The sequence below is a fragment of the Amaranthus tricolor genome, chromosome 11 (genome assembly GCF_026212465.1).
Source record: "Amaranthus tricolor cultivar Red isolate AtriRed21 chromosome 11, ASM2621246v1, whole genome shotgun sequence".
NCBI lineage: Eukaryota > Viridiplantae > Streptophyta > Magnoliopsida > Caryophyllales > Amaranthaceae > Amaranthus > Amaranthus tricolor.
The window spans coordinates 24,312,699-24,332,321 of record NC_080057.1 but is presented as its reverse complement, the minus strand read 5'-3'; the positions used below and the strand labels follow the sequence as shown (position 1 = coordinate 24,332,321).

General features: G+C 31.5%; 2 protein-coding genes across 3 annotated transcripts; both read left to right on the top strand.

Annotated features, from left to right (window-relative positions):
• Window positions 1–179: 179 nt before the first annotated feature.
• Window positions 180–11,733, top strand: LOC130827637 (importin subunit alpha-9). Its single transcript, XM_057693414.1, has 11 exons — window positions 180–407; window positions 865–1,087; window positions 1,175–1,328; window positions 2,522–2,624; window positions 4,062–4,246; window positions 6,562–6,641; window positions 7,428–7,578; window positions 8,966–9,047; window positions 9,161–9,219; window positions 10,027–10,332; window positions 10,875–11,733. Exons 1-11 carry the CDS (start codon window positions 356–358, stop codon window positions 11,040–11,042), a joined length of 1,563 nt encoding a protein of 520 aa, XP_057549397.1. The 5' UTR covers window positions 180–355; the 3' UTR covers window positions 11,043–11,733.
• Window positions 11,734–12,067: 334 nt separating this feature from the next.
• LOC130827636 (uncharacterized) lies at window positions 12,068–17,663 on the top strand. Of its 2 annotated transcripts, XM_057693412.1 has the most exons (4): window positions 12,068–12,886; window positions 13,253–13,440; window positions 16,333–16,392; window positions 16,905–17,207. In XM_057693412.1, the coding sequence occupies exons 1-3, from the start codon at window positions 12,820–12,822 to the stop codon at window positions 16,360–16,362; spliced, it is 285 nt and encodes a 94-aa protein (XP_057549395.1). In that variant the 5' UTR covers window positions 12,068–12,819; the 3' UTR covers window positions 16,363–16,392; window positions 16,905–17,207. The 2 variants fall into 2 exon arrangements, with proteins under 2 accessions (XP_057549395.1, XP_057549396.1); XM_057693413.1 differs by lacking the exon at window positions 16,333–16,392 and having other exon boundaries at window positions 16,905–17,663.
• Window positions 17,664–19,623: the final 1,960 nt, after the last annotated feature.

Sequence of the window (19,623 nt, the reverse complement as noted above, 5' to 3'; positions counted from 1 at the left end):
TTAATTAACCAAATATCATTATGATGGATAAAAACGACGTTAAATATTTTTTCGATCTACGTGTCGAAAAATAGGCGAATAATTTTAATGGATAAAAATATTGTTAAAGTGCTAAAACACAAGCGTTATTTTGGTAATTAGGAAAAGTGAAAGGTGAGAAGGGTTGTTCAATGAGAATTAAAAGTGATTGTAGAGTATTAAAACGGTGTATTTCGTAAAAAAAACAAGTTTTCCACGGTAATAACTCAAAACTCAATTCACCCACCGGAATCAACGTCAATCACAACTCTACTATCAGCACTGTATCTGGCGATAAAATTTTCGAATTCAGGAGTTGTTCTGTAACTGAATAAAAATGGCAGATGGTAGCTTGACTTCTCAAAAAAGGGATCCTATCAAATCTTCAGGTAAGTCCTTTTCGTCTTTCATCATTCATCAATCATCGATATTGTTCTATTTTCGTTATTCAAAGGATTGCCAATAGAAGAATTGCAATTTTTTTTCATGGATTTTTGTTGGCTGAAATTTTATTAGGGTTCTAGCAGTATATACGCCTTACAATAATTTTTAATGATAAATTCAACTTTATTATGTTACAACACACATATATAATGTTTTTTGAATAATTATTTTTGAAATGTCACTGGTGACTGCCTGGACTACATTAATTTTTTTTATTCAGAGCAAAATCCATTATGATTGTGTTTTGAGTTGGCTACTTGTGCAATCTGAATTGTTTTTTTTTTTTTTTTTTTTGAGTTTTGTTTAGGTTATGGTTTATGAATGTTTAGCTTAGATGCTACAACCCAATTTGGAACTTTCCAAAATGCTGTTAGGATACTTAATGCATGGACTTGATTTCAGTTGGGAATTTGGCGTCGCAACGCAGACGGCAGAATGCGGTTGCTGTTGCTAAAGAGAGGAGAGATATGCTTGTTAGAACTAAGCGGCTTTGTAGGGTCGGAGTTGGTGGTGGTGATGATGATGGTGAGCCTGATAATGATATGATGCTTGATGAGGAGCAGTCAATTCTGGATGCTCAGACTTCTTCAGCTGTTGATGAATTGAAAGCATCTGTTGCATATCAGTATGTTTGCTTTTAAGGCTTTTCATAAATTGTCACTTGTCAGTTTCCCTACTGAACATTTTGTATTCTTATTGCTCTAAATAATAGGGGAAAGGGTGCACAGATGAAGAGGATCAGTGCCCTACGTGAGCTAAGACGTTTGTTATCTAGATCTGAGTTACCCCCGGTTGATGTTGCACTTAAAGCTGGAGCAATTCCTGTTCTTGTGCAGTGCCTTTCATTTGGTTCTCCAGATGAGCAGGTAGCTTTTCATGGATGTTATTTTACAAACTATTTTTCACCTTGCAGCTATAATACATTGAATGAATCTTTGTTACTAACTCTAGGCATGATTGTGGTTAAAAACTTCTACATAAGTGTCTTAAAATTTCAGATATTTATGAATTCTTGGGAGCTGAGAGTTGGGACATTAGGCTATGGTGAAAGAAATATCTTACTTCAGAGAGCACCTTCCAACATTATATGTTTCCATCACAGTTGAATGTTAGAAAACTGCAAAAAACTTGCGCATTTTAGTGATTTTTTGTTTAAATGTTTTATAAGCTTCAGATCAGGAAAAGAAGATAGTCTGATAATTTCTCCTGGAAACTAGTTGTTTGATGATTTAAAAGTTAAGACTGTATGTTACCAATACCAACTAACCATTTTCGTCCCTTCTTCCAACCTGATCGTACGTTCGAACTTGAAAAGTGGCTCTCTAACACTTTGAAGATACATGATAACTTAGTTCAGTACTTACTTTATGTAGTATCTTCAAGTGTTTGTTACTTCACTCTTTATTTTATCTTAATGTACTTCTGTCAGATATTTTACACTCTTATTAGGGTATGAATTTTTACGAGTCACTTCACTGAAACTTTATTTGTCTTTGACCGACGCTATTTTAGTTGAATATATAAAGAGAAGAGAGAGTACATGATATATGCTCAGAAATGTTTTGGGATCAGAGTTCTGTAAGGTAATAACAGATAAATCAATTTCAAATCTAATTATATACATTTCTGATGTGAAAAACTTATGGAAATTTATCGTAGGTTACTTTTAATGGCATATCCTTCGCTAAAAATTGCAAGTCCAAATTTTGATTCCTATTGTGTGCGGAATTTAAGTTTGTAGTCATTCCTGAAATTCATTCCTATCTCCAATTAAAATAGATCACTCCAAGTATAAGTGGCATATAGTGCAATATTTAGGCTAGGTTTTGGTGTTTTAGAATTCATCTTTAGAAAGGGTTGTTTGAGCATATATGTAATGCTCGTTCTTTAGCTTCGTGCTGTTATGCAAGAATTTGATTCCATCTCAAAGTATAGGAATTCTAAGGGTAAACTTTGATATGATGGATCAAAGGGAGCTTTCTTTATTTTCTATCCTTTCTTGTTTCCTCATTCCTAAATTAAGTTATGGGGTTAAATTTTCATTCTTGCTCTGTTACAGTTACTGGAGGCAGCTTGGTGTCTTACAAACATTGCTGCTGGACAACCAGAAGAGACAAAGTCATTGCTCCCTGCATTGCCTTTGCTTATTGCACATATTGGAGGTTGGTTAGTGAAATCAATGTGAACTAGATGTTTAGATTTCAGTTCGTGTTCTTTTTTTTCTTTGTGTTTATGAGCTAGGATTTTCTCTTGAGCGCAAATTCCTATCTGCTGTAGCTTGATTCTTTAGATAGCAGCTATGATTGTTATTATATTTGCAAATTTATAGTAGGTTATTATAAGGAAATTAAGCTGTTTGTTTATGATAAAATAATTATTTTTCATTTACTATATTCAAAAATCATAAACTTAATTTATATTTTATATAATGATGTGATGTGACGCAATGTGGTGTCTTCTTTTAATGACATTATCAACTAGGTATTGATTACTGGTTCATGTTAACATGATGCCCAAGTGTACCTAGTTCTTTTAGCAACTTTAGGATGTAGAGAGACTCCTAGTGTCGCAAATCCATCTCCTCACTTCCATTTTGGGCGTCTAATTGAATTCCTTTCTGAACTTGCTTTTCTCTTCTCTGTCAAATGTCATCAATTTTGTTCTTGTTCTTTGCTAACATTTTCTCTTACTTCTCTGTCCACATATATTTTATATTCTTAATTTATCCACAAGTCTCCTTTTTTATCCTGGTCTTGTTCTGCTTCGTTTTATAAAGTGCACCTCATGAGGGAGCTTCCAAATGGGGACATTGATGGGGGTTTGGAGGCAATGGAACAAGGTGCATGCGGCGAAATGTAACTGAAGAGATTTTCACCAAAAGAGTCGTTTTTGGTTTTTTGGTTGTGCATGTTTATTCTGGAAGGATTGGATGCAGCTCTAGCTCCTCAAGTGCCTCATGTATTTAGAATTGTCATGTCACCTTGGATAGACTGACTGCTTAATCACATGCGTATTATTTTCTGCTATCTCATCTAGTGGCCCTTTTTCTAAGATCTTCATAATTCCTGATGGGAAATTAGCATAGTTACTGTTGGCTTGCTAAAAAGAATTAATTGAAGTACCAAAAGAATTTAAGAGGTATAAATGATACTGAAGTTTATGCCTTTTCGACACTTCTTTGTAAATTTTAAGTCAGTTGAATCCTCTAATAAATGATAAGAGTGTGCTTTGTTGTCCTTGCGAATTTTGAGTTTTTTGTTTCCTTGAAAATGGAATTAGATTGGGAAACTGTGAAAAACTTACAGGACAAGTTAATTTACCTTTAAATTCATTATACAATTTATATTGCACAACTTATAAAATCTATTGACTATATTTCCAATTTGTATAAATACCAAATATGCGCCCAGTGATAAAACAGTGCTCATTTTGATCCAAATATGTGTGCTGCTGTCATATGTTTTGTTTTTACTGGGTTTCTTTGCAGCTTTATTATTGTCTTTAGGCAATTTTTAGCAGATTGCTTCAGTTGTCTGGCTGCTTTTGTAAGCTAATATTACATAGTACTAACTATTAATTTCTTATTTTATGCTGTGTAGAGAAGAGTTCCTTGGCAGTAGCTGAACAGTGTGCATGGGCAATAGGTAATGTGGCTGGTGAAGGAGAGGACCTTAGAAATATTTTGCTGTCGCAAGGGGTATTGTTACCTCTTGCCAAAATGTTACTTCCGGACAAGGGATCAACTGTGAGGACGGCAGCTTGGGCCCTGTCGAATCTTATCAAGGTATTGTGCCTATAATATTGAAGTTACTATTTGTGTCTCAATGTGATGAATTGAACTAGAACTTTCTTTTGAATCTGATTCTAATTGGATTGATTCGCATTATGTTACTTTCCCATAAGAAATTTGTATTTAATGGACATCGACTCTTATTATCACCTGTTTTGGAGTTTTAGAAGGATGGTTTATCTCTTATGCTTGAATCTTTGAAGCACTTAAAATCTTAAATATATTGAAAATATTGGAAGGCTGAACTGATATTTGATGGTCCTGGCAACAAAATGAGTTGTCTTCCTAATGCAGCAGCTGATAGCTGCAAGTTCTGCTTCTAAGTTTATGCTCTCTTGATTCTTTAGTTTATGATTCAACTCTTAAAGCCATGGTCAATTAAGTGTTTCCTTCTAAATGCTGCAGTTATAGCTGTTTTGCTTATTTGATCATTTCTTGATTCACAAGATGATGAGTCATTCATTTGAGGTCTCCAAGTTCCCAATGTGTAAAACACACTTTGTAAATTCCAAGTGAATGAAGTTATCCCTCCCCATTGATTTTATAATACTAATATCTCTTTCTTTTCTCACAAGCAACTCAGTTACAAATACAATTACAGAAAATTACTGACATAACAAGCTTGGTGACAAAGGTAAGGTTGCATACATTCGACCCCCGAAACCTGTGTAGGTGGGAGCCACTAAAGGCATTCGGGTAACGTAGTTGAATGGAAAATAAACTTCCTGACATAGCAAAATTCTACATGACATATTCCAAATATAGATACTGCCCTCATTCACCATGCATTATTGTCAATTTAGAAAGCAAGACTAACGTTCTATCAAAAGTCTATATGTAGCGTTTCCGTTGTGTGCTCCAAACATACCTTGTATGACTTTAGTATTCGTCTAAATTGAGATTTTGTTTCGTTACAAGTACTACTAAGAATTATATGATAATTTTATTTTGGCAATTGTGTTCATGTCCATTGTAATTTATATTTAAAATTGGTAGATTTAACCTTTTATTTTAGCAAAAAACATCAAAGATATACTGTTTGTTGTGGGAGAATAAGGGTTTGTTCTCTTCAACTAGTTTAGCTTATTTCATTTACTTATTATTTATCCTTATTTTGATCACGTCAGTGACCTTAGAAAATTTTGGTTCACATAAGAAACATTTCGATCGCACTTGATAATCTTTTTAAAAAAAGTTATTTCCTCTGAAATCAGACTCGACTGGAATGATTAGACCAGAACTATTCAGACTATAGTAGAAAGATTAAGATCAACTACATATAGAGTTGAAAGATTAAGATCAACTACATATAGCCTTGATTATTGCAGGCTAGATCAATAGAGTTATTTCCGTTAAAATCAGACTCGACTGGAATGATTAGACCAGAACTATTTAGACTAGATTAGAAAGATAAAGATCAAATACATATAACCTTGATAATTGCAGAATAGATCACTTTATTTTAGGTGAAATGACTAATTTCTAATTTGTTTATTGTGACATGACTTTCGCGCACTCTATGATTTAGATATCCTTGTTTAACAAGAACTATTTTCCATTATACAACTATACGAGTTATGATCTGGCGTAGTGAGAGAAGCATAGTGCATAGTACAAAGATAAGGCTGCATCAAATTACGCATCAGGCGTATTTTAGAGGTTTTCAAAAAAACAGAACCAACATTTCCCGCATCGTAAAGGTGTAAAAACACCGTGTTTTAGTTGACTTTACCATAACCGCACCACTTCCATGAACACATCACAATGTTTGTTAGCGCAATCGTGATTGTTACCATGTTTTATTGGTTGGTTGACATAATTAATTCAGTTAGGGGGAACCAGAACTGTATACATCGAGGAAGAGACACGAGAAAATTGTGGTTGTTGATTTTAGTTATGCCGTTTACTTAAGGAGCAATTTAAGCCTCTCAAAAGCTAAATGTTTATCTCTGTAATCTTTTTCAGGTTTTATTATAGAATCAGTATAAACTTCTTCAATTGAATAGCTCTGGCTGGTTTCCACTTCATAACAATATGCTCCGCAAATTTATTGTGGGTAACTTATTTTCTCCAAGTCATAAAATTGGTCTAACTTAAAATGATGAAGTGTTCCAAAGATTATTAAAAAAGTGACAATTGTTAAAAAGTACACCTAGATATGTATTGCTGCATTATTACAAATGAAATGATGGTGGTCTGCTCCTCAGTTGAGCTTTGATGTCTCCAATTTCGCCAATTTTGCATGTTTTATCCTGCATTGACTTCTGTTAATATTAATCTCAAGTTATTTACAGTTTTATGAAATGTAGGGTCCAAATCCCAGAGCTGTAACTGAACTCATCAAGATAAATGGTGTACTTGATGCAATTATGCGGCATTTAAGAAAATCGTAAGAAACCATTCTTTTTTCAGGGGTTTTCATGATATTTTTTAGATCTTGTGACTCTGATAGCTTGTGAACATTTTAGTTTTCTTAGCAAAGTAATGCTTGGCTTGTTGACGTAGTATCTCTTTGGTTTATAGCAAATTAATCAAAGAGGCAAATATTTTTAGTTCTTTGGTTCTGGAGTATAAAATATTATGGTAAAATGGTAGGTCAAATCATGTGCACTTATTTAGCTAAAATTGATGATGATATTTGCTATCAAAGGTCAATCGTAAACAAACTCTTTGTTTTTACAAGATTAAGGTTGCGTAAATCCAATTCCTCTAAACCCGTCTAGGTAGGGGCCACTTAATGGCATTGAGATAACAACATGTTGTAATTGTAGACATAGTAGTCAATTAGCCTTATAACCTGTGCCAGTGAGGCTGCTTCCTTTACAATTCCCATACTCTCAATTTGCTTCTAGTTGCACTGGACGCACCAGTCTCTGTATTGAGCAATGGCTAGCAGAATTACAAGAGATTGTAGGTATATCAACTCTTGGATTTATTTTTTTTTTATGTTTCATTGAACATATTCCTTTGGTATGGAGTGACTTGGTTGATGAAAATTCTAAGTTTGCAAAGGTTACAGTAACACATTAACCAACTATATTCTGAAAATGATATTGGTTCATTTTTTAGTACTTATATATATATTTCAAAATCACTTCAAGGGTGCTCGTTGATTTATACCTACTAGATTGCTTGTGGAATTTCTCTTCATAACTAAATTATTTGTTGTATTCAGAGAGGAGGAACTGGTGACTGAAGTTGCTTGGGTGGTTGTGTATCTTACGGCCCTTTCAAACATTGCTACAAATACGATGGTTAAGAGCGATCTTGTTCATCTTCTTGTGGAAAGATTGACAATATCTAACAGTGTGCAATTGCTAATACCAGTATGTACATAATCATTTCATTTTGAGAAGTAGATGATTAGTGTTAATTTTTCCATTGCCATTTTTAAAAATTAAAATGATATTTTTTGTTAGTAGAATTGATTAAGTAGAGAATAGAGATTAAATCAATCAAGTAAAAAATACATTACAAACAACCAAGATGCATTGAGATTATGAAGTACCCACATTGTTCCCACTCGCTGGTGGGTCATACATTAGCTTTGTGCTTGGATTATTAGTTACCCATGTTTTTAAGCTTTGGATAAATGTACACTGAGACTCTTTGAGTTACCACATGGACAAGTTGAGGATACCAATAGGGTTTAAGGTGCTAAAACCAATTTCCATTTGGCACTTGCGTGATATTCCCTTGTTGTTTTCCAATTATATTGCCCTAGAATTTTGGGCTACATGACTATCTGTCATATATGGGATATGAGGGTATTAGTATGACTTAGTTAGTTAAGGAAAGTAGTATAAATAAGAAAGGGGGAGTAGAGAAAGACATCAGAGTTATTGTATACACATTTAGTGGGTATTATGCTCGTGACTTGGGAGAGTGCTAGCCTCTCGAATGCTTGTAGTCTTATCTTTCAATTGTAATAATTTAGTTACACTAACACATAGCCATTTAAATTTTCATTTTAATCACTCTACTCATACAGTTCTTGGTATCTTGCTACAGGTTTTCTACAAACTAATAATCTAGAGCAATGACTAATCCAGTCTATAACACCCTCCCACTTTACTCTCACAAAATACATTTGGTCCAAGCTCATTGGTCTCTCTTTAAACTAACCAATCATAAATTGAAACAATTTACTATAGCTGATTGTAGCAATCATCAAAATACGGGGTATTGGGACCTTATGCTTTCACATTAATTCTTTAATATGCCTATTTTCTTTTACATGATGAAATGTGACCACATTTTTATAACATTACATGTTTAGGATTTATATTTTTCCATGTCAATGTGTGTATTAGTGTGACACATATGTGTGGTTTTTGTGGTCTTGAGAAGCCAAGATAAGATCAGAGAGGGATAAACCTATTATTGTTGAAGAATCCATTGTTCTTGGCAAGAATACTGAAGGGTCGTGGCCAACGTTGATGGCTATAAGTAAGGCAAACTGGTGAAGAAAAAAGATGCATTCTCAACTTCAAGCCTATAATACTACTACTCATACTTACCATCTATCTCACTTTACTTACAAATCATATTCAAGCTTTTTTTATATTGATTTCTCAGTTTGCTTATTTAGACTTGTTTCAAAGAAAAACTAGTGGCATAGATTGCTCAGGTTGCTTATTGTTTTAAACACTATATGTACAATGTATGTTTGTTTGCTTCTCTTTGTGTATTCTGATTCAAATATTGGATTAGGTGTTGAGAAGTTTGGGTAATCTTGTTGCTGGTGATGCAACTTTATCTTCTACAGTTCTTATTGCTGGAAGTGAAGTTACAGGTAAGTATTAAGTTTAATTCATGAGAAAAATATTCCTCCCATTCCATTTTCTCACTGCCCTAGATAATCAACCGTTCACTGGATGACATATGCAAGTCTTGACTCATTTACAGAAAAACTAGTAGCTGCTCTAGTAAAATGCCTAGGGAGTGAACACCGTGTACTTAAAAAGGTGTGCATTCTCAATTCTTTTGTTTCATTCTAAATACATTCCTGTATCTTTATGCAGTTTTGTTTGTTTGTGTCCTTATCTGATACTCACCTCCAATTTTTTGCTTTCTCAATGGAGCCAAAAAGTTAAAATTCTTTGGGTTTGGAATTTAGATTATGATAAATTATAGTAAAGTGGCTCTTCAATCATGTGCATTTCTTGTTTATGTGATGTTGTAGCTGATTTGTTATGAAGGATAAATTGAAACAATCTCTTTGTTATTAATAGGGTAAGGTTGCATACATCCTATTCCCTCAAACCTCTTTGTCTACTTGATATGACCGAGTGTCATTCTATATCCTATGGCAAGGTCAAAATGTGTAGCTTACTTTGCAGTGTGCACAAGATCTGCAACTTTGAGGGGTTATTAGTATGCAAGTGGACACAACTCATAGAATGACCAACATCAGAAGTGACTAAATGGAGACAACAGACTGCCCTATTCTTTTAATTTTTCAAAATCATACATTAGAAGTCAATTCCAAACTTTTAATACTTCTTGTATGGTCCTCCATAGAGATAAGAAAAATTAAATTAACCGACCTCTGTTACCTCGTACAGCATTTTTCAATTAGACCCCTCAATTATTTTTTGAGGATATTTTTGAATATATGTTACGTGTTTGATAATCTTGTTTTGTCAAATCATTCAAAGGGGGGAAGTATTAGAGTGGATTGTTGATCTTTTCTTAGTTTTGCTACCTAAGATTATTAAAAATGTTAGTGAGAGATACAATTGTCATCCTAACAGAGGTATCGTTTCTTGTAGGAGGCTGCTTGGGTGTTGTCTAATATTGCTGCAGGCTCCATTGAACACAAGAGATTAGTATATGTCAGTGAAGCAGTACCACTGTTAGTGCGACTTCTTTCTACAGCACCATTTGATGTAAGGAAAGAAGTAGCCTATGTCCTTGGTAACATCTGTGTGGCCCCAGCAGATGCTTCTGGAAAGTCAAATTTGATTGTAGAACACCTGGTTTCATTGGTTAGCAGAGGATGTCTTCCTGGTTTCATTGAGCTTGTCCGGTCTGCTGATTTAGAGGCTGCGAGATTGGGTCTGCAATTTCTGGAGCTGGTGAGCTTATTCGCTAAGTTTGGTATCACATTAAAAATTGCAATTTTACTCTTAAATGTAACTTGTAAAATCTCATGACATAAAAGCTATGGTCAATAATAAAAAAAATATTAATGGGGATTGGGGAATAATTAATGTAGGGTAAGGTTTGCCTACTTACACCTTGGCGGAAAGATCCTTCCCTGGACCTTTGCTGCCGTTTTTAATAATTAGTGCCATGGAGAAATAATATGTGACGAATGATTTCCCGAACTTTTGATGCATTTCATTTTTAGGGTGGGAGCTACTTAATGACATCGGGGTAATGGAATGTTTTGTTGCTAAATCAAAATGTTAGGTTATTGCAAATCAGTACAAAGAGATGCAATAGAGGAATTGTTGCAAATCACTTGACTAAAATTCAAAGCTACTAAAAGCGCAACCCAAGCTTTTCATTTTGATGCCGACATATACAATCTGGTTTTGTCATAGGCCTTTAAACAGTGTCCTATGAATTATTTGTTTCGCAAGTTTCTAAATTTTTTGAGTTTGTGTGTCCATAGGTGCTTAGAGGAATGCCTAACGGTGAGGGACCGAAGCTTGTAGAAAAAGAGGATGGCATCGAAGCTATGGAACGATTTCAATTTCATGATAATGAAGACCTTAGAAATATTGCAAATGGATTGGTCGACACATATTTTGGCGAGGACTATGGGCTTGATGAAGCATGAAGTAAGGATCCAAGAAATATGGTCTGTTTCTTCGTTAACTTTCAACATTCATTTCTTGTTTTTGACATTGAATTTCATGTGGGAAAAATCTATTTCGAGCAACGGAGGGGCCGATCTTTAGACCTGTTTATGGCACTACATAGCTCATATATTTTCTCTTCTCATATTAGTCTTGTGTGTTGAATGTTGTAGCCGGTTTTAATCTTTTGAGATTAAGGTTTTTGCAAATGTTGTTTGCTGTGTACTCGATGTTGGCATGATAGCGGAAAAGGCAAAGAATACTCGTCAAACGAATGCGAGCACAGGCAAAGAGGAAGTATACTCCTGAAATCCCAATTTATTTGATCAAAACGAAACAAGTGAATCAAATTCGATGAGGACACAAACCAAGCTCAACCAAATGTAGCAATTTAGCTGGTCTAATGAGTAATGAGACAAGCAATTAAATTAGCAAGGTATAGTAGGGTAAGGTAGGTGTTGGATAAATTAAAATGACTAATTGATTGATTCCTACTCTTGTGCTTTAATAAAACAGGTAGAAGAGGAATGTACTTCTTAATTCCACTTATTTAAAATTCTTACATCATATTTTGAATGATTTAAAGTATTTAAACTTAAAGGGATAGATGAGTATTTATTTATTTAGGTACATGACAATGGTTTTTTTTATTAGTGGGTCATTACAATGTTAAGAGTTTTATATATATATATATATATATATATATATATATATATATATATATATATATATATATATATATATATATATGTGTGTGTGAAAATAAATATAGAAATTTTTAGTAACATTTAATTGTTCTTCTAAATCGGGGTTTAGATTTGAGATTCTTACAGATAATGGGAAGGGGAACTAATTCATGTTGTATGGGGTGGAAATCAAACCCTTCTCATGAGAGTAATAGAGAAAGTTAACAACTACTAGGTCCATTCATAATTCTCGTAAAAATTAAACATTAATTATATGTTAGTTGTATGTTTTTCTTTTCGAAAATAATTAAATCCTTATTTACAATCCAAGAGGCAGCGTAGATTCTCTTTGTCTCAAAATAAATTTCTTTTTATTTTGTCTCAAAGAACTTGGTATAGTTTATTTAACTTTTCATCTCATTCTCACATTCTTCACACTTACTCATAAAGTTCACCTTTTTGTACCCCTCCTCATTTTAAAAACAATACTATTTACTTGTTACAATTCATTTAAAACGAAAGAAGTATTATTTTCTTTTTTTTTTATTTGAAACGATTAATAAGGAAATTAATCGAGAAATTAAATGCGAAAAGCAAAGACATTAAAATCTTAAATGCTTATGGGCATGACATTGGGTTCGGATGTGTGCAATGCAATGCAGTATGGGCCAAATTTGTTGAAATTTAATGCTCCAACTCAAATGGAGTTGTTGTACATCATTGCCTTGCTGTGCTCATCAAGTAATGACTAACAACACAACAGTTTTGAAAGTGAGAAGCCATGAAATCTCGACCGCCCTCGACTTTTTAAGACTTTTACGTAAACTAACAGATAAAGAATCATTTATATACAAATCCCAAAACCCGTACCTTCATATTATTTTCAATCATCAAAATTAAATAGTTTTAAATCACAAATTGCATCAATTATATATAGAAAAAAAAATTTATATTCATGTTCTTTATTGGTCGCACTTCTAACCACGCATTTGAACCAACCCTAACCCTAACCCTAGTCTTTATTTAACACAATACCATTTCTCAACCACTTCATACTAGAAATCCCCTTGTAATGGCACTCAACTACGCTCTAGCTTTGATCTTCTACCTCTTGCTCACATCACCTTACAATTTTTCAGGTAAAATCATTTAATTACTTTTTCGATTTATGTGAGCTTGCTACTGACAGTGATTATTCGTAGAAAATATTATTAATAGTAGCAAATTCATTACTCTCTCTGTCTTTTTGAGTTTGTAATACTCTATTCAATATCAAAGAGTTTTTTAGTAAGTGTTGCAAACTCAAAATAACAGAGAAGTACGACAATGAGAGTATTATTTGAAGATACTATAGTACTTGTGACTTTAACTTGCCGCAACCTCTCTATCTCATATGATAAATATATAGTTTGCCGTTATTCAATTATTTCCAAACCCTGATCATAGCTTCTATGAGTGGGATCAGATATGATGATAATGATACTAACAAGTGTTTGTTGCTGTAGGACTAAGGGGAGAAGAAACGTCAAATATGAATGATGAACATGTGTATGAGATTGATTATAGAGGTCCTGAGACACACTCTCATCTTCCTCCTCCTAAAACATTGGATCAAAAACCTCACATTCATCATCACAAACTTGCCAAAAGATCCAGGAAAATATCTTCCAACAACTTCTATATTCATACAAATGTAAGGCACTCTATCTAAATTTCAAATAATCACTTTCTTTTTATATTTAATTATCTTCAATTTTTCAATCTTTTGCAAATATTGATTTCAACATTTAAGTCCATGCTATTTGGTTTTTGATGCATTGATTCATCTATGCAATCTTTGTGATGGGATCAAGGATCTAGAATATTCTTTTAACATCTTATGTTTATTGAAACTTAAATACTTCATCAACCCAATAGTAAACCAATTCTTTAAGATTTGAGAATATTTTATTCTCTATAGGCAGTGGGAATCGAAATCATGTTCTAACTTCTAAGGGTGAAAAAAAAAAGTTTTCATCAATTGCAAAATTAACCCATGATTCTCGAATCAATCTTATATATTGACTAAATCTTTTTGTACTTGTGATAATACTACCACAATGATAATTATAATATGATGTATTTTGAGAATATTAATAGAAAAAATTAAATATTATGAAGGTTTAATTATCAGATTAAGCTAGTTTGAATATCACTCTATCCTTCCTTCCAAGTTGAATTGTTAACGCCATATAAAAATACGATTCTTGTATGAAGGGGAAACAATATCATGAGCAAAATAGAGAAGAAATAACAATAACACTATCAGAACCTTAATTCAAAACAATTAAAATTCACTATAATATAAATTAATACAAGCAATGCGAGGGAGAATTAACCATTCTTATTTGTAGCGAGAATAATTAAGCTCATCATAAGTGTGAAAGTAAAAATCTCTCATCCTTAGATTTCAAGTTTTTAATACAGAGTTATCTTGAAGATTAGAGATATTTTTTAAAAAAATAATGTATAAAAAAATAAAATAAAATAAAAATAGGAAAAAATATATATAATAATGTAAAATTTAGAAAATTTAAACAAAATAATAAATTTGTTAAGAAAATTATACATTTAAAACTTAAAAAAAAAAAAAAAAAGAGAAACAAACTAGGTTTAAATAAAATAAAATAAGATTAAAAAAAAACCCAAAAATTTAGAAGTAGTTTTAATATAAAAAAAAATACTTGAGTTTAGAAAAACTCATTGACCTTTACTAAAAAAAAATTTCAAAATTAAACTTTCTTCCCCTACTTTCTAAAATAACTCCTCATTTGTCTCCATTATCTTTCCCACTTTTCCTCTAATTCTAACCAACAATATTCCTCCATTATAAATTAAGCAATTTACTCATTAAATTATATCACCGTATTAATTTTCTTTCTTCTTTTTTTATTTTTTTTCTCATCAACCATTTGTCTTTCTTCAGATCTATTATTATCAATTTCTTTTTCACCTCGATAGTATTTTTCAATCTTTAGACATTTTCTACAAATTACAAACAACAGTTATACTTCGAACATTAAGTTTGTAAAGGAAGTTTGATAGGAGGGTACATTAATATTCTAGGCTCATTTCACGAGGTAATTCTCAATGTCCATCCAATTAGAGTTTTCCCGTTAATATTATAAGTTAAGTGATAATTGATGTGTTTGAATGGGAAATGTGATTTTGTATTATACTATACTTTTTATATTATTCTGAAAATGATATTTACTATTATTTTGTTAAATATTTAATTCATAATATTATTATTTTGATGAAATTTATATTATTATTATTTTAATAATGATTAATTTTTTAATTCGATTAAATTTGAAATACTTATGCAATTAATACATGTTGCCACCAATTGATATTAAAATGGTGATTTGAAAAATGAAATTACAATTGGATATTATTGAAATATATTTTTCTTGGAAAAACTTATGATCCTGAAATAAAATAAATAATGTATGTTTGGCTATATGTTTATGTGCTCGCGACCAATTATAAAAAAAATATTAAATCACGTAAAGTGTAACACGAGGGAAATGAAGCTCTTATATTTGTTGTGATCCAAGTATAAGGGTGATGAATAGCTTGCCCTGTTTGGTTAGTATAGATGCCGACAAGTATCATTATATCTGATACTTGATACGATGTTTGGTCTTCCTTCTATTTGTTGCGATCTAAGTAGGAGGGGTGTGCACACTAGGTGACCTGAGACTAGGGATGCAAACGGGGCGGGGCGGGTATTGGAATTCCCATCCCCATCCCCATCTATTAATGCAATACCCATCCCCGTCCCTATCCCCGCGGCGGGTATAATTTTTTTCCCCGTCCCCGCCCGATGGGTTTGTACCTAAAATCATCTCCGCCCCACCACCCATCCAAAGTCTCAAACAATTACATATTCAAAGTCTCAAACAAACATATAACCAAAGTCTCAAACAAAAATACATGTCTAAAACAAAAGTATTTCAACATCAACTCAAAATCATCCAAAATCAATCCATAATAATCTCATCACTATCCAATTCCATTTCGCATTCCCATCCCCATCCCCGCGGTGGGTATAAATTTTATACCCGTACCCGCCCCATGACCCATCAAATCGGGACCCATCCCCGCCCCGATGGGACGGGGATGGGGCGGGTCTCCTATTAGACCCGCCCCGCCTGCATCCCTACCTGAGACTACTCTGCTAGCCTTGATTAATTATTTTAGGGTGACGACCTATTGATGAAGTGGGTATAGGGGTAAAGCCTCGACCTACTGGCGTTCTCGTTCTCTCAAATTAATAATTGGATATATGTGTTGTCATTACTAAATATCAAATAAATTAATTGGTTTATGTGATATTATATATATTGTTTTCACAAATTGATGTTTTTTTTTAACTCAGCTATATATTATTTTCTAAAATTATTTTCAACTCCATTATATTTTGTTTTTTTAAATTGTTTTCAAACTTAAATGTTTTACGGGATGGAGTTGAAATTACTCAATTTACTGATTTTGGGAGTTTTTCCCTTGTTTTTGTTTTTCTTGCATTCTTATGTTGCAGGTTATTGATCACGTGGGGAACGTAGAGTGAGGTTTACCGAGAAAATTAGTTTTTATTAGAGTTATGTCTCAGTTTAAATATCACTTTCAGTTGTAAAGTTGTTAAGTTGTGTAGGATTATTTTATAGTTGTTAGCCTTATATTTATTTCTTATCAGAAATGGACGTGACAGTATAGATTTGAACTTTGGTTTATGTTTTCCTAAAAAATCCTTTTTTAAGATTTGACTTAATTAGGAGGTGTTACATTAAGTCTCTAGTTTTGTTTGGAGGAAATTGAAGATGAATTTTTTTAAAAAAATTGAATAAAAATTTAAAGTGTTAATCGAATGTCCAAAAAGGAGCCGCCGAGCAGGACATGGTGAGACTTGAATTTTAAAGTCAATAATATATTATAAAATCAATGAAACATCTGCCTTAAAAATAAAACTATTATTGTTCAAATTGCGATTAATTTTTAAAAAAAATTATTTTTATAAGAAATTTGATGATGGAAACAACATTCTTGTTCTTGAATATAAGCTTGTATTATTGCATTAATTAATTAAGTATTGTAATTGTTTTATTTTTGTAGGGAAATTAGATTGCTTGAAGGGGAAATGAGAGCCTAGATTCATGTAATGTTCCTCAAAATTATTCACTATTTATTTGAATTTGCTCGTTTTAATTTTTTTATGTGAGAATATTTTAGTTAAATAGCGCAAATTTTTAGAGATGGTATAACTACACTAAATTATTACTATTATTAATTTGTAAAATTAAATCTTGTGATTCATAAATCATATGGGTTATTTATTTTTCAATTGTCCAATCAATATATATAGTCAGTTATATGATATAATCTTGAGATGTAATAAAAATATCTATATATAAATATATACTTTTATCAGAATTATATTTCAATTACGTACCTTTTTTTCTTTGGTGATCTAAATTAAAATTTTTATGGGTAAACTCATAAAATTAATATAGTTTGGCTTGATTCTCTAATTGAGGTTGAGTTTCAAAAGTATAAATTAATTGAATTTAGTCTCTGAGATAAATGATCCGGTGAACACGCTCCGGTTTGGTCTGGTCTAACTGACACTACAATCATACCAAATTAGAAATTCATGTTTGAAAATTTTTCGGACCAAACCAAATCGTTTTACAACGGTCCGGTCTGGTTTGGTCTGCGGTTTTTTATTTTTATATTTTCATCCAAATTAATACATGTATTTATGTAAATATTTCACACCTATAATTAATAAATATAATAATTTGTAATTAGTTGATAACATCAACATCATTCAAGTATATATTGTTATATAAAAATAACTACATCTTAAAATATCTAGGTGGCAACCTAATTTTTTAAATACAAAATTATGATTTTTAACCATAGTACATTTTGCGGTCCGGTCTTGTCTGAAAAATAAAAAAACTGAGACCAAACCGTAAACCGTAACTTAATTTGAAAAAAAAAACTGACCAGACCATTTAAACCGTAGACTAGACCAAATACTAAAATTCCGATTTGGTTTACGATTTAGACCAAACTTTGTTCAACCCTAATCCTATTAACATTTTATATTGTCATTTAGAATGTCTTTGAAAATAGTTTTTACTATAAATATTGATATTTTCCATAATTATATTGATGTAAATATTTTTTTTTAGGATATTGATGTAAATATATAGTACTATCTCTTAGTAGTAACTAAGATAATATTGATTTTCTAATTATTATATTGTATTTTAAAATTTTATATTTTGTAATTAAATGTGATGTACTCAACAAATACAATTAAGCTTACCAATCATTTTAGTCTGATAACTCAATTAATCAAAACATATAGATTATAGCTTAATAAATCAATAAAAAGCTGTACTACTGTCTCAATGAGATAACATCAATTGACTTTTGGATTTTTTTTTCTCTAGAGTAATAAATATGCTATTAAATAAATCTAAAATTTATATACTTTGTCTGCACTATTTTTAGGCATGTCAAACATATTATATTAGATCAGGTTCGGATCATATATAAACAAGTCATAATCCATTGACCCAAACCTAACTGTTGTACTTAATTGGGATGAAAATCAAAAACCCTGACCTAATCTCAAGACTGCAACAGATTAAGTCGATCTAATTTTGATCCACTTAACCCGTTTAGAGTTTTTTGTTTTTATTTTAAGGTTTTAACATTAATTACATCTAATTTTTCAGGCCTTAATTTTACAATTTTTGTTTATGAGTTGTATATTTTGTATATACTATGAAAAATAGAAAAATATTAAAGGATGAATTAAGTTTAGGTTATACTTATTGATTTAACTCAGACTTAACTCGTATAATTAAATGTGTTATACATGTTTGTTTAGCTTTAAAATTTGACCTAAACCTAACTCATTTAATAAACAGATCTTTTCGGGTCAACTTGTTTAATTAATAGGGTGAAAACTCTCAACCCAAAGCCAATTATTTCGAATTAGGTTTGTGTTAGATTAGTAGACCATTAGTTTTTGTCATTCCTAACGGTTTTAGTTTGCACCAACCTAATAATAACAAGTATTTTCTATTGATTGTATTAATCAAGTAAAATACTTATTATTTTAATGCGTTTTTAGATATGTACACATTAAAATATAGTAGACCAAATTCATACATGACTTCATCTAAATAAAGAGAGATTGGATTGTGTGAATAATATTAAAAATAAAATTTAATTGGGTGTATGAGATTAAAAGGAGTTAGTATGATCCATTTCACAATTAAAAAAATAATGGAAAATGAGTAGAAAACCAAAAATAAAAATTTATGTAAATAATAAGTATCGGGAAAAGTAATATTCAATTCAAAGATAGAATTTTTTTTTACTCGTACTATGAGTTTTCTTGTGCCATAGTATTTCCTCCAGAATCTAGATGTTTTATTGATTTGCTTTTATAAAGTGGAGCATATGAATACTCTTTTGTGTTTTAAAAAAATAGTAATAAGTACAAATAAAATAAAAAATTAAAATTAAATAAAAATAGTAAAAATAAATTCATATACATTATCATTGAAAATTGAGAAAAAAAGTATGGATGAAAATAAAAAAAAAGTACGAGTTATTTGAACAAATTCATTACAAGAGAATAAAAAGAAAATTAGAGAAAACGTATTGAGTTATTTGAATGAATTCAATGGAACAAACTAAAAAGAAAAATAAGGCTTAATCTTCGGAATTAGAGGTGTTCATTCTAGACTTCTAGTTATTGAGTCAACTTTGAATCAGGTGTTTTAGGTTGGATCAAATTGAATCTTGT

What these genes read in the sequence shown, in the direction of transcription:
- LOC130827637 (XM_057693414.1), top strand. Translation starts at nt 356, where the DNA reads ATGGCAGATGGTAGCTTGACTTCTCAAAAAAGGGATCCTATCAAATCT. An exon ending in AAAGCATCTGTTGCATATCA is followed by an intron (nt 1,088 to 1,174) that starts GTATGTTTGCTT and finishes TCTAAATAATAG; the next exon opens with GGGAAAGGGTGCACAGATGA. An exon ending in GTCTGCAATTTCTGGAGCTG is followed by an intron (nt 10,333 to 10,874) that starts GTGAGCTTATTC and finishes GTGTGTCCATAG; the next exon opens with GTGCTTAGAGGAATGCCTAA.
- LOC130827636 (XM_057693412.1), top strand. Translation starts at nt 12,820, where the DNA reads ATGGCACTCAACTACGCTCTAGCTTTGATCTTCTACCTCTTGCTCACA. An exon ending in ATCACCTTACAATTTTTCAG is followed by an intron (nt 12,887 to 13,252) that starts GTAAAATCATTT and finishes TTGTTGCTGTAG; the next exon opens with GACTAAGGGGAGAAGAAACG. An exon ending in ACTTCTATATTCATACAAAT is followed by an intron (nt 13,441 to 16,332) that starts GTAAGGCACTCT and finishes CTTATGTTGCAG; the next exon opens with GTTATTGATCACGTGGGGAA.